This window comes from Apodemus sylvaticus, chromosome 9, assembly GCF_947179515.1.
Source record: "Apodemus sylvaticus chromosome 9, mApoSyl1.1, whole genome shotgun sequence".
Taxonomy (NCBI): Eukaryota; Metazoa; Chordata; class Mammalia; order Rodentia; family Muridae; genus Apodemus; species Apodemus sylvaticus.
The window spans coordinates 86,424,392-86,436,901 of record NC_067480.1 but is presented as its reverse complement, the minus strand read 5'-3'; the positions used below and the strand labels follow the sequence as shown (position 1 = coordinate 86,436,901).

Below are 12,510 nucleotides of genomic sequence, written 5' to 3'. Positions count from 1 at the left end.
ACCAACAGCATCACATGCTTTGAAGAGGGCGGATCTCTTAGGGCCCCCACCCTTAGACAAACAACTGTAGGAAAGTACGCAATGCTGAGAGTAGGGGAAAGAGTCTTCAGGGAAGAGCGCCCCCAACTGGTTGTCCAGTACTAAGCTACCAGCCTTAAAATCGTATATATAAGGTAGTATTATAGGAACTGAACAGGTTGTAGCTATATATTTAGAAGTGTGTGTGTATGTGTGTGTGTGTGTGTGTGTGAGAGAGAGAGAGAGAGAGAGAGAGAGAAGGAGAGAGAGATTAAAATTTAAGCAAAAGAGGCCATGGATTTGAGAGTTCAGGCTATACTAGAAGGGTTAGGGGTGATAACAGGAAAGGGAAAAATGATATGTTTATATTTTGATTTACGAATATAACAACAAATGTATAATAAGGAATCCAACAGACTCAGGCTATGGTCGTGACTTTGCCACTTAAACCATGAATAATTTTGGTTACCTAGAAACAGTTCTAGCTTTCCAGTACTGATCATATTGAATGTAATCTTGAAGTATTTATTGTCTTTAGACCTCAGATTTCAATGTAATAAGATTAAATTTGAATGTAATATAAATTTCCTAGGATTATACACACATGCATATAGAAAATATGTCACATATCTTTTATGCCGTTTTCTATAATCTTGTTCACACCTCTGTGTGAATTTCAGATGTTCATGAAAAAGCAGATTGTAACTCAGGTGGCTGGGTCAGGTCTGGTCTTCTGAAGGCAGTTGTTCATGAAGCCATGGCAAATGAGAAGGAAAAATTGGAAAATGCAAATTCTCAGTTTCTACCAGGTGTTCACTCAATGGGGGGTGGGAGGGCGCGATGGGGGATGGGTCGACATCTGTGCTGCAACCTTTCCTCTCTTGATAAACAGCAACCTGTGGAAACAAATGAAAACTCCCAGGGAAGAACTGTAGTTTAAAATCACAGTCTGCTGCTAGTCATTGAAGAGGGTAATGGCTGATCTCCTCCTGAGAGATTAGCGACAACAAAAACAAAAAAGACAAAAAAAACAAGAAACAAACAAAAAAAAACCCTCCTGCTGGAAAACATCGAGGGTTGGAGATGACAGAGCAGGAGGTCAAAGGCCCTAAATTAAAACATGCATTTTTCATGTGGTCTTTCTAGGGCAACAATGGCTAGCTTTAAAGAATTCTTTCCTGCAGTGACTTCTAACAGGATCTACACCCTCTATTCGGAGACACAGCTACAGCCCCCCAGGGACCCCAGCCCCTGAAGTTCTTGGTGGTGGAAATCTGAGAGTTGCAAACAGTTGGGGGGGGGGGGGAGGGGGACGATCTTGCAAGCCTTTTTCAGGCCCTTTTCAAATCCACAGGCTTCTCTTGGTTTAATTCTCACCTTAATGGTAGCTAAAAGGGGCGGCTATTAAAGGGAAAGTAAGACCATTCTTGGAATTTCTCCAAGCTAAAGGTGAGCTTGCAAAGAGAAAGCTGCAGGGGTCAGAATAAGCCTGTGGAAACGACAAGGCAAGAACTCAGCTTGGACACTCTTCAGCAGGTTTATGGAGGCCATGTTGTCATCCCGGACATTTCCCTGGGAGGGGAATCCCCGGCTTTGCAACTTCCTGGCCAGCGTGAGGGCCACCAGTCGGCTGTAACCTTTCCTGCGATGGTCAGGCAGGGTGTAGCCATGACACATAGTGGCAAACTGATCTGTGATACCCCAGGACACTGGGTTTCCCTTTTCATCACGCACACACACGCTGGGAAAGCAGGCGATGAGATTGGCCAAGTACCGCAGACACTGCGGGTTCCCACCACGTGACCAAGTCCGGTTCAGAAGATCTGCATCTGCAACACTTAGGTAGGTCAGTCTTGGAGATGGCCCGGATCTACAAGAAAATGGCAGGCGAGAAGAAAAAACAACAACAAAAAAAAGCCATCAGAGTCACATGATTACCAATAACTACTTTTTTTCTAATGATTAAAATGAGAAATCCAAGACCATGTCCCCATTTTTAAGAATTTAGAACCTAAGGACGGCTCAGTTGAAAGATAAAACATTCTTGTCAAACTTAGTTTTATGCCTGCTTGTTTTCGTCAGTCAGCTCTGTGAACTGAGATGTGGCTGCTCCTGCATCTTCATTCACTAGGAGAGAATTACAACTTAATTTAGGCTTGGATTTTTACATACTGACACAGCCAGTTATAAGCAGGCAGCTGACCTGAATTTCTCCCGAAGGAGGCAGCTAGCTAGCTGTTGCCAATCAAAAGCTCCTGCTTTGCTATCACCTGGATGGCAGTGTTGGAGTCTCTTGATTTTTGAGTGGTGTCAGATTCTTGAGTCATTCTTTGCACAAATAAGCTAAGATACAGTTAACATACACATACATGCTTACATTATTATTATTATTACTATTATTATTATTACTACTATTATTATTGGTTAGAGTTGTCCTTAAAAGACCTTCGTGAAGTGTTAGGCACTCCAATCCTTTGAGCTCTAATATTTTGGTACTAACTGATATTCTAGCATTCAGGATCCTTCTTCCCTTGCACAGTCAAGGCTAACAAATGAATGCAAGTCAATATGCATTCTCTGGGAGAACTGACTTTGCCAGAATTTCCCCTTGGCTGCTCTTCTCCAGATTAAATATTCTCAAATTCTCACTGGCCAAGTTTTGCCAGCCACTAGCCTGTATTTGTTTTTATTTTACAGAAGTGTCTAATAATTTTATATGTAAAAGCCACGATAAAGTCGCTGGTATATTAGAACTGAAACACACGGGGGGCTTGGATAGAGAGACAGTTCAGCAGTTAAGAGCACTGACTGCTCTTCCAGAGGTTCTGAGTTCAATTTCCAGCAACCACACAGTGGCTCACAGCCATCTGTAATGGTATCTGATTCCTTCTTCTGGGATGCAGGCATACATGCAAACTTACATACATGAGTAAATAAATCTTAAAGAAAAACTAAAAGAAATTTCAGCCTATGAGTGTGCCTTGGAATTTGCTTTCATGGTTGACTTGTTTGCTAATTTGTTGATACTACTTAGTCCGTTGACTAGCAAAGACTCAAGACTTTAGACCTGCTGTGGTTTTATAAATGTTTCTGATTAAGTCTTACACTTTTTCTTGAGCTGTAGCAATGGCCAGTCTTTTATCCAGGAGGGAAGGGAGGAAACTGCTTTAGGATTTTTCAGTTCAACTTTGAAAGTATACTTTAAAGAAAAGGCAGAGAACACTGAGAACAAATATTACTGCAAACAGAAACATAGCCAAGGCATGTACTTCAAGCAATGTGCTGAACATCTGAACAGAAGGACTGAGTATGAGTAAAGTCCACAACGTGAGTATAGCTTTAGGGTTAAAGAAAAAAATGTCACGTCTATGAGAACTCACTAGAATAAGCCCTATGATCTTTCCAATGGGCAGGAATATTTTAAATAAGATACAGAAGTATGAGGGAAAATTGTCAATATAGGATGACATTGAAATAAAAGCTTCCAGAAGAGGCAGCTATACTAGGTATTGCACCACTAATACATCATAGTAAAAGCTATGGACAGGAAAAAAAAAGTGAAGGAAAACCTTGCCAATAGGTGAAAGTACTTGCAAGTTATACTTGTCTATTATCTATCCTATTGTCCAATATCCAGCACAGAATGAATGGAAGAAACTCAATGGGGATAAAACCAAATAACCCAATTTAGACACAACTAATAGGCCTATAGAGACCTTTTTAAAAATAAGGTATACAAGGCCAAGAGATAGATAAAAATTATGAATCAAACACACAATGAGATATCGCCTCACTGGAGTCAGAATGGTTCTTACCCAAAAAGTCAAAATGGGACAAGGAATCTGGCAGATGGGAAAAAGAAAGTAAATTAGTGAAGCTACTGAGGAAACGAGGATAAAGACCCCTCAAAAATTATAGCTAGAACATGATCAAGCAATCCTATTACTAAGGATATACCTAAAATAGTAAAAATCAGTGCGCAGTAGAGACATCTGAAGTCTCTGTTGACCACAGCATGATTCACAATAAGCAAGACACTGATTCATGTTAAGTGTTTATGAACAATGCGACACATACACAATGAAATAGTGCTTATCTTTAAAAAGAAGGTTGAATCTTATCATCTGTAAAAATATGGATGGGAATGGTATTGTATTAATCAAACTTAGTCAAATACAGAAAGAAAAAAACCCACCCAATCTCACTCACGAGAAAATCTAAAATCATAATCTCTAGAAATGAGAGAAAGAAACAGAGGTTAGCAGAGGTTAGCGAAAACCAGAGGCAGATTGATTTTTCTCTTTAGAGCCTTCATCTTACCTAGGCATGGAGGTACATACCTTTAATCTCAGAATTTGGGAAGCAGAGACAAGTAGATCTCTGTATTTGAGGCCTGCCTGGTCTATAAAGTGAGTTCCAAGACAGCCAGAGCTACACAGAGAAGCCTTGTGTCCACTACCACAAAAAAAAAACCAAGCAAATAAACACAAACACAACACAAAAGCAAAAACTCAAAATCCAGAACTAAACCAACAAAAATCTCTATCCTTTAGACATCTTAAAGCTAGAGTTATGGAAGGCCTGTGTACGGTTCTGTTTCAATTAACTGAATGGCATGCAGTGTTCCTAGGGTAGAGTTTTCAGGGTGTATGTGAAATTTTACCTCTGTCGTGGGGGAGAGTTTTTCCTTTCAATGTTTGTGTGTACTCAAAGTTTTCATACTGTGAAAACATAGAACAAAGTCCTAGAAATTTCCTAAGACTTCCTGTGACTTTAAAGTTAGTCTGTGCTAACCAGTTCCTTCAACTCCTACCATAGGGAACAGGGAAACTAACATGCATGGAGGCAGGCACATTGCGATTTATCTTGTTTCATTATTTTACAAAAAAATAAAGAAAGAAAGAACAAAAGAAAGGAAGGAAGGAAGAAGGAAGAGACAAAATCTTTTACACACAAAATCTTTTAATTTACTTTTATTTAACAAACTGCCTCTGTGTGTATGTGTGTGTGCATGTTAACATGACATATATTCATAATTGTTCTTCACACTATTTTTTGAGAAAGGGTCTCTCAGTGAACCTGAGCTCACTAATTCAGCTAGATTGGAGAGCCAGCAAGTGTCAAGAGAGGCTCCTATCTCAACCAGAGCTACAGGTGTGTACTGTGCACTTCCACAAGCACCTTTTAAGTAGATGCCGGGACTTCAAACTTGTGTGTGTGTGTGTGTGTGGTATATGTATGTATATATATATATATATATATATATATATATATATATATATGTGTGTGTGTGTGTGTATTGTATATGTATATATATGGTCACATATGTATATATGTACATGTGCGTACATAATGCATATATATATATGTATGTATATGTATATTATGGTTTGTATATGCTTGGCCCAGGGAGTGGCACTATTAGAAAGTATAGTAGGTGTGTCATTGTGGGTGTGGGCTTTAAAACCCTTGTCTGAACTGCCTGGAAGCCAGTCTCCTACTGGCTGCCTTTGGATTCAGATGTAGATCTCAGCTCCTATATTCCCATGTCTGCATGGACACTGCCATGCTCCTACCTTGAGGACAATGGACTAAACCTCTGATGGCCCCAATTAAATGTTGTCCTTTATAAGTGTTGCCTTGGTCATGGTGTTTGTTCACAGCAGTAAAACCCTAACTAAGACAATATACATATGTTTATATGTACATATGTATACATTTGTATGTATATATTTAGGTATATATGTGTATGTATATTACATTGGCATATATATTGGTGTATATATAGGTACATAGGTGGATAGACACACCCACACACTTACACACACACACACACTTTTTTCTAAGAGAGGATTTCTCTGTGTAGCTCTGGCTGTCCCAGAACTTCCTCTATAGACCAGATTGTCCTCAAACTCAAAGAGATCTGCCTGCCTCTGCCTCCTGAGTTGAATTAAAGGTGTGCATCACTATAGCTTGGCTCAAACTTAGGTATTTGTACTAGCATCAAAGGCACTTTACCTGAGTAAGCTAGCTCTCTAGCTCCTAGACCCTAATGTCTGAGAAGAAGTGAGGTCTAGGAAGGAGAAGCTGAAGGGAAGATAGCAATGACAGCAGAAGGCCTCTAAACAAGGGAGAAGCAATGGAGACACACACTATTATGTGCTTTCAGTTACAGCCTTCTTATGCTGGATCTCTGTGATCAGCTGCTGGCCTCAGAACTCACTTGTGCTTTACTTCAGCTGTTAAAAATAGAATAATAGGGGAGCAATGGGTTACTGTGCAGAAATGGCCACATCCAAGAACCACACCACACATGACCAGTCCTGCAAATGGCACAGAAATGGCATCAAGAATCCCCATCACAATGATATGAATCTCTTAAGGGGGTTGACCCCACATTCCTGAGGAACATGCACTTTGCCAATAAGCACAACAAGAAAGGCCTGAAGAAGATGCAGGCCAACAATGCAAAGGCAGTGAGTACTTGCCCAGAAGCCATCAAGGCCCTTGTGAAACCTCAGGCCATCAAGCCTAAAATGTCACCAAAGGGCCCCAAATTCAGACACCTGGCTTTTATCTCTCACCCCAAGCTTGGGAAGCAGATTTGAAGCCACATGGCCAAGGGGTGTAGGCTCTGCCAGCCAAAGCCCAAGGTTCAAACCAAGGCAGAGGCCAAAGCTCCAGCTCAGGCTCCCAAAGGTGCCCAGGCCCCTGTGAAGGCCCCATAGAAAAGGCTCCTGCCAGTGTGAAGACAGATGGACTGCTGGGAGCCACCTAGCCATGCACTATTTGCAGATGACCAGTATCCTATGCTGTTTTTACAAATAGACTTGAGGCTAGATCTTAAAAAAAAAAAAAAAAAAAAAAAGAAGAAGAAGAAGAAGAATAGCTGGCTGGTGGTGGCACATGCCTTTAATCTCGGCACTCAAGAGACAGAAGCAGGTAGATCTCTGAGTTCAAGTCCAGCCTGATCTACAGAGCAAGTTCCAGGACAGCCAGGGCTACAGAGAGAGACACTCTGTCTTGAAAAACCAAAATGAGATAGGATAGGATAGGATAGGATAGGATAGGATAGGATAGGATAGGATAGGATAGGATAGGATAGGATAGGATGCAATGCAATGCAATGCAATGCAATATAATACAATACAATAATGATGGCTCTACTTTAGAGGCCCATGGAAATAAAGGAAGAAGGATATATTTCAAACATTTAGTTCCTTGTACTTGAAAGCTCAAAATAAATCTGGAATGGAATATACTTCTAGCTTTAACAACAGAGACCTCAACTACTTTGGACTCCAGTCCACAGGAATTATTCAGAATTAATTTATGAAGGAGGAAGCCAAGAAATGATCTTTCTATATGGACTCTATATATTTCGAAATGCAGTTATCATAAGCTCACAAAGACACTGATTTGATTTTCAGAGAAATTACAAACCATGGTGTACAGGAAAGAAGAATACATAAGCACACATATATTAGCTTTGTTTTCTGCACTTGCATAACAATACACCCAGGCCCAAATGTTAAACTAGGCTTACATACAGGAAACTGTGGTCTGGCACAGTTGAAACAGGAGAAAAATGGACAGCCTTGAAGGAAGCCAACTTTATATCCAAATCTAACAGCTTTGCATTGGCAACGGCTTTGGAAACAGCAAATAATTCACTTTGTAACCCTGGATAATAATAGACACAAAAAACACAATCATAATATTTCAGCAAAATGTATTTATTTTAGCATTTATATGCGAAATATCAATACCACCAGTTTACTACCCTGTCGTGTCTAACCAGAATATAATTAGTTTATATATGTATTACTATAGGTGTAGGGTTGTCAACCTCACCTATAAATATAAATCATGTTTTCATCACAAGTCATAGTCTTTCAAGGGAATTTCTGCTGGAAATATCTCAAGGGAATTTGGAGTTTCTTACTGGAAGTTTTATTTGTTAATTTTTTTAGTGCCTCTGATTATTTTAAATTTCTTGAAGAGAATTATCTTTTTTTATTTAGAGCTTTAAAATTAAAGATCAACTTTGGACTTGTCCCTGAGTATCTAAGTATATATAATGTACAAGTGTATAAAATATCTTTTAAATGAGATTTATAAACAGTGTATGTGTGTATGTGTGTATGTGTGTGTGTGTATCTGTGTGTGTGTGTGTGTGTGTGTTTGTGTTTGTGTGTGTGTACACATATGCACACATGAACATACTGACTGCGGACACCAGAAGACTATGTCAAATGTCTTGGAGCTGGAGTCACAAGTGGTTTTGAGCTGCCTAACACTAACATGGTTCTAGAAACTGAACTCTGACTTCTTGGAGGGCATCAAGGGCTCTTAACCACTAAAGCATCTCTGAAGTCACCATAAAATGTCTTTTCTATACCTCTCTAGTACACCTGATAAAAAAGAGAATGAGTATATAATGTATGCCTTGAACATGATCTTACCTTGTATTTGAAAAACTTGATCCCAGTTAATAACATCGTGTTCTTCCAATAGCTTTTGGTAAGCTCTGACGTCCTTGTAGAACACAGCATATGCATTAGTGTAATGGTCTAGGTTATCTGTCTCAGCCTAGGGTAGAAGACATAATCATGAATACAACACTGAAACAAATCTTCTGCTTAATCCACATCTTAGATTATTATCTAAGTTATCATTACTATCTAGCTAATTTTCTATTTCCCAAATTAGTTTCCAGAAACAGAGAAATAAGAATGAGACTCAAACTACAGTGAGAGAAATACAAATGTTGTAATTTTTTTCCTTGAATTTTTTCCCAAAATTAAGAGAGTTATTTCAAGTTTTGGGGATTTATTTTATATAAATAAATATTGTAGTGGCCTGCATGTTTAGTCTGGATGAGCTGAGAGGCTGTTGAGGGTCTGAGGAAGGAGAATTGTTTGATTCTGAGAGGCCAGCAGGGGAATATTAAGACTCCCTCTCAAAGCAAAACAATAACAAAAGAAGAATAGAGGTTTGCTGGAAATGTAGCTCAGACACAAAGCAATTGCCTGGCATAGGCCAGACCCTGGTCTTGTAGTTTGCTTACTGTTTCTGTAATAAAACACTCTGACAAAAAAAGTGGGGTGGGGTGTTTGGCCTACACTTCCTGGTTACAAGTCATTACTGAGGGAAGTCAGGCAGCAACTGGAGAAGATATGAAGGAAATGTGTTTGTTTGGCTCTTGTTCAGCTGGCTGTAGTCTGTAACCAGAGTGTCCCACTGTGAAGTCTGGGCCTTCCCATGCCAGTCATCACAGACATGGCAATAGAGCAATAGAGCAGTGCAGTGTCTCAATCAAGTGTACTTCAGATGGTTCTAGAACACATCAAGTTGACAGTTAAGGCTAATAAGGAAATCTGGGTATAACCCTGAGCTGTACACACACAGACACACAAACACACACACAAACACAAATACAAACAGAAAAGGTAAAACTCAGTGAGCACAAAGAAAGAATGATAGCTCTCAGTCTTCCTACTGGGGAGGGCAGCTTACTTTTGATCACTTGAGGTTTGCTTTGGCTTCACAGCCATCATGAGACCTCTTCGTTCTGATGATTTCTTTACTTTTTTTCAATAGTTTTTCAAATCCCAAAATTCATCAGTCAGAGAAATCCCTACTCAGTGAATGAGCTAGTATGTGCATAGTGCATGCTGCATCTTCTAGAGATTATAAGGCAGTAAGGGAACACTTTCAGGCTAGCAGTCGTCCATGTCTGAGTCCCCAAAGCAATCAATCACAAACTAGCGATGAACTGCATACCATATTTGTTATTATAAATGGTCATTCTTTTTATCTTTCCAGTTGGTGCTAACTTTATTTTTAATTTTAAATTTTTTTAAAAAATTATTTTATGTACATTGGTATTCTTCCTCCATGGATGTCTGTGTGAGGGTGTCAGATCTACTGGAACAGGAATTACAGACAGTTGTGAATTGCTTGCCATGTGGTGTTGGGGATTAAATTGAACCCAGTTTCCTCTGGAAGAGCAGCTGGTGCTCTTTAGCACGGAGCCACCTCTCCAGCCCTACTTTTCCCTTTTCTTAATTTGCCTTTCAGAATTGTACCTCTCTCTGTCGCCGGGTGATGATGGCTTTGAAGTCTGGCCATGAATCCAATACCACTTCCTTTTGAAAGGGATTTCCACGATTTATGTTCATCACTGCTCCATAAACCTGAGCCAGGGAACCAGAAACAAGACAGTTATACCTCTAGCCATTCCAGCTGCATCACCGTCTTCCAGCTCTAATCAAAATCACAGCCCTGAGAGAGGAAGTGTAGATACATTCCCTCACACAGAGACAGTATGGATTTCTTTAGCATAGCCATTTCAAAGATGCTCATAGAGCTGATTGTCACTAAAGTGCTGATACCCTATAATCCTGAAGAAGCTGAGAGAATGTGGTGAGCACCAACTAATATTTGGGAAGCTGTTCTGCAGCTTTCTCATCTTTTTCCTTCATCAAGAAAAATGTCTCTTAAAAACATTATGCACACACAGAACTGATGAAAGTTGCAACATAGGATTCTTGAGCTAATGTTCATAGCTAATTCTTTTTCTTGTTGTTCTTGTTCTTTCTTCATCCCCATCCTCCTCTTCTTTGTCTTCATCATAATCAAACACAAAATAACCTAAATGTCTGTCAACTCAAAGGCAAATTTACTGCTCGCAGCAGCCCTATTTTTATATTTCTTATAATCTTTGATTTATGACATCATTCACACTAGCATGGAGATGAGGCGGCACCCTTGGATTTTTGATTGTAGGCTTGAGTGACCAAGAGGTAACAAACCTACATCTAAACTTCAGTCCTCAAGCATATTCTTACCTTCAAGGTTACTACATCCACAATATTCTACTATTTAAAACACTTTACCTCAGGAATAACATAATCTACCATTGCCCAAATATCCGTAAAGAGTCCCCTAGAGCAACAGAAGGATGATGGGAGCAGACTGGAAAACCAGCATGTTTTCATGAGAGAAGATCAGGAAAAGCCACAAGTCTGACATTATCGATAGCTTAACACAACAGAGAAACTTAGTAGAATTACCAGGCTTATACTACCTTGAGTGATTCAGGAAAGTGACTCTTCAGCATGTTCTCCAGTATGAGTAATTTGGTGGAGCAGTTTAGCACCAACATAGTCTCCACAGTTATATATCCTGCACCTAATGAGGAAATTTAAGATAGACATTTAATTTCTACTTATTAACCCTGCCTATTAACATATCTACTGGGGATATGCTTGTGGTGCTGTTTTCTTTGGATATAACGCTGATGATTCCTTTGAAGAGAAAAAAAGCAGAAGATACAAGACTGCTGGATAAATAAACCAGTGACTATATGGAAATGTTGATCACTAGACGTAATCCTTTACGGAGTAGGCTACAGATCCACTGCATTATCATTTCCAGCAGGGAACTTGGAAGAGTTGGGATATCACATTTATGTATGTTCTCTTTCAGTTAGTTTCCCTCAAATAGCTTGTTGGCAGCAAGATGGAAGGGCCTGGCTAGTTTATTGTTTTCCTTTGGGTCGCCTGCCAGGTTAAGTTCCATGTTATAGAAGAGAACTATAGACACATATGGACCAATGAAGACTGAGAATAGAGAAATTACTGGGTTGTACACTCTAAAATAAAAACCCGAACTCTTTTAGAGTCAGTGGTCTGTCTATCTCTGTGAGGCCCCTCCTCTACTGAAGGAACTGTCATGCTTGGCAATACTTTTGATTTGTTCTGAAAATGTCCGTGTTCCTTAATTGAAGGATAGAATGATATCACCTGCTACTTCTATCAATGCATAAATGTCTTGAAAACAGTTTTTTGAAAGCAGGCAAAATATATGTGTTGGGGTTTTATCTTTTACTGTCTATTGTCATGCTAAATACGATCCATAAGACCTGAAGTCTGAGTGTAGCTCCTGGGACCCTGGCCCTAAGTTAATTCTGATTGGTAAATAAAGATGCTGACACCCAATAGCTTGGCAGAAGAGATATAGGTGGGTTTGAGATTTCTTGAACTTGTGGAAGAGAGCACCACAAGCAAAAAGTAGCCATGAACAAAGAATAACATACTGAAGGGAGGAGAGTTGCCATAGGCTAATGGTCAAGAAAACATGGCCCAGAGCACTTCCAAGTTGGAAGAAGAGCCTAGACAGAACATAGTAAATGGTAAGTAATAATTTGGGGTTTTCTAAAGTAGATTCTAAAATCATGGAGGGGAGGCAACTGCCCAGCTGTTGGCTGCCTAAGGCTATTTTAAGCAATCCCACTGAAATCAGGGAATAGACAAGGCTGTCCACTCTCTCCCTACCTGTTCAGTACAGTACTGGAAGTCCTAGATAGAGCAATTAGATAACAAAAGGAGGTCAAAGGGATTCAAATTAAAAAGAAAGAAGTCAAAGTATCACTGTTTGCAGATGATATGATAGTATATCTAACTGACCCCAAAAATTCCACCAGAG

General features: G+C 39.6%; 1 protein-coding gene across 1 annotated transcript; it reads right to left on the bottom strand.

Moving 5' to 3' along the window:
* Nucleotides 1–1,461: 1,461 nt before the first annotated feature.
* On the bottom strand, nucleotides 1,462–11,188 carry Glyatl3 (glycine-N-acyltransferase like 3). Its single transcript, XM_052193763.1, has 5 exons — nucleotides 11,111–11,188; nucleotides 10,110–10,217; nucleotides 8,484–8,610; nucleotides 7,569–7,701; nucleotides 1,462–1,888 (listed from the first exon to the last, which is right to left on the bottom strand). Exons 1-5 carry the CDS (start codon nucleotides 11,186–11,188, stop codon nucleotides 1,462–1,464), a joined length of 873 nt encoding a protein of 290 aa, XP_052049723.1.
* Nucleotides 11,189–12,510: the final 1,322 nt, after the last annotated feature.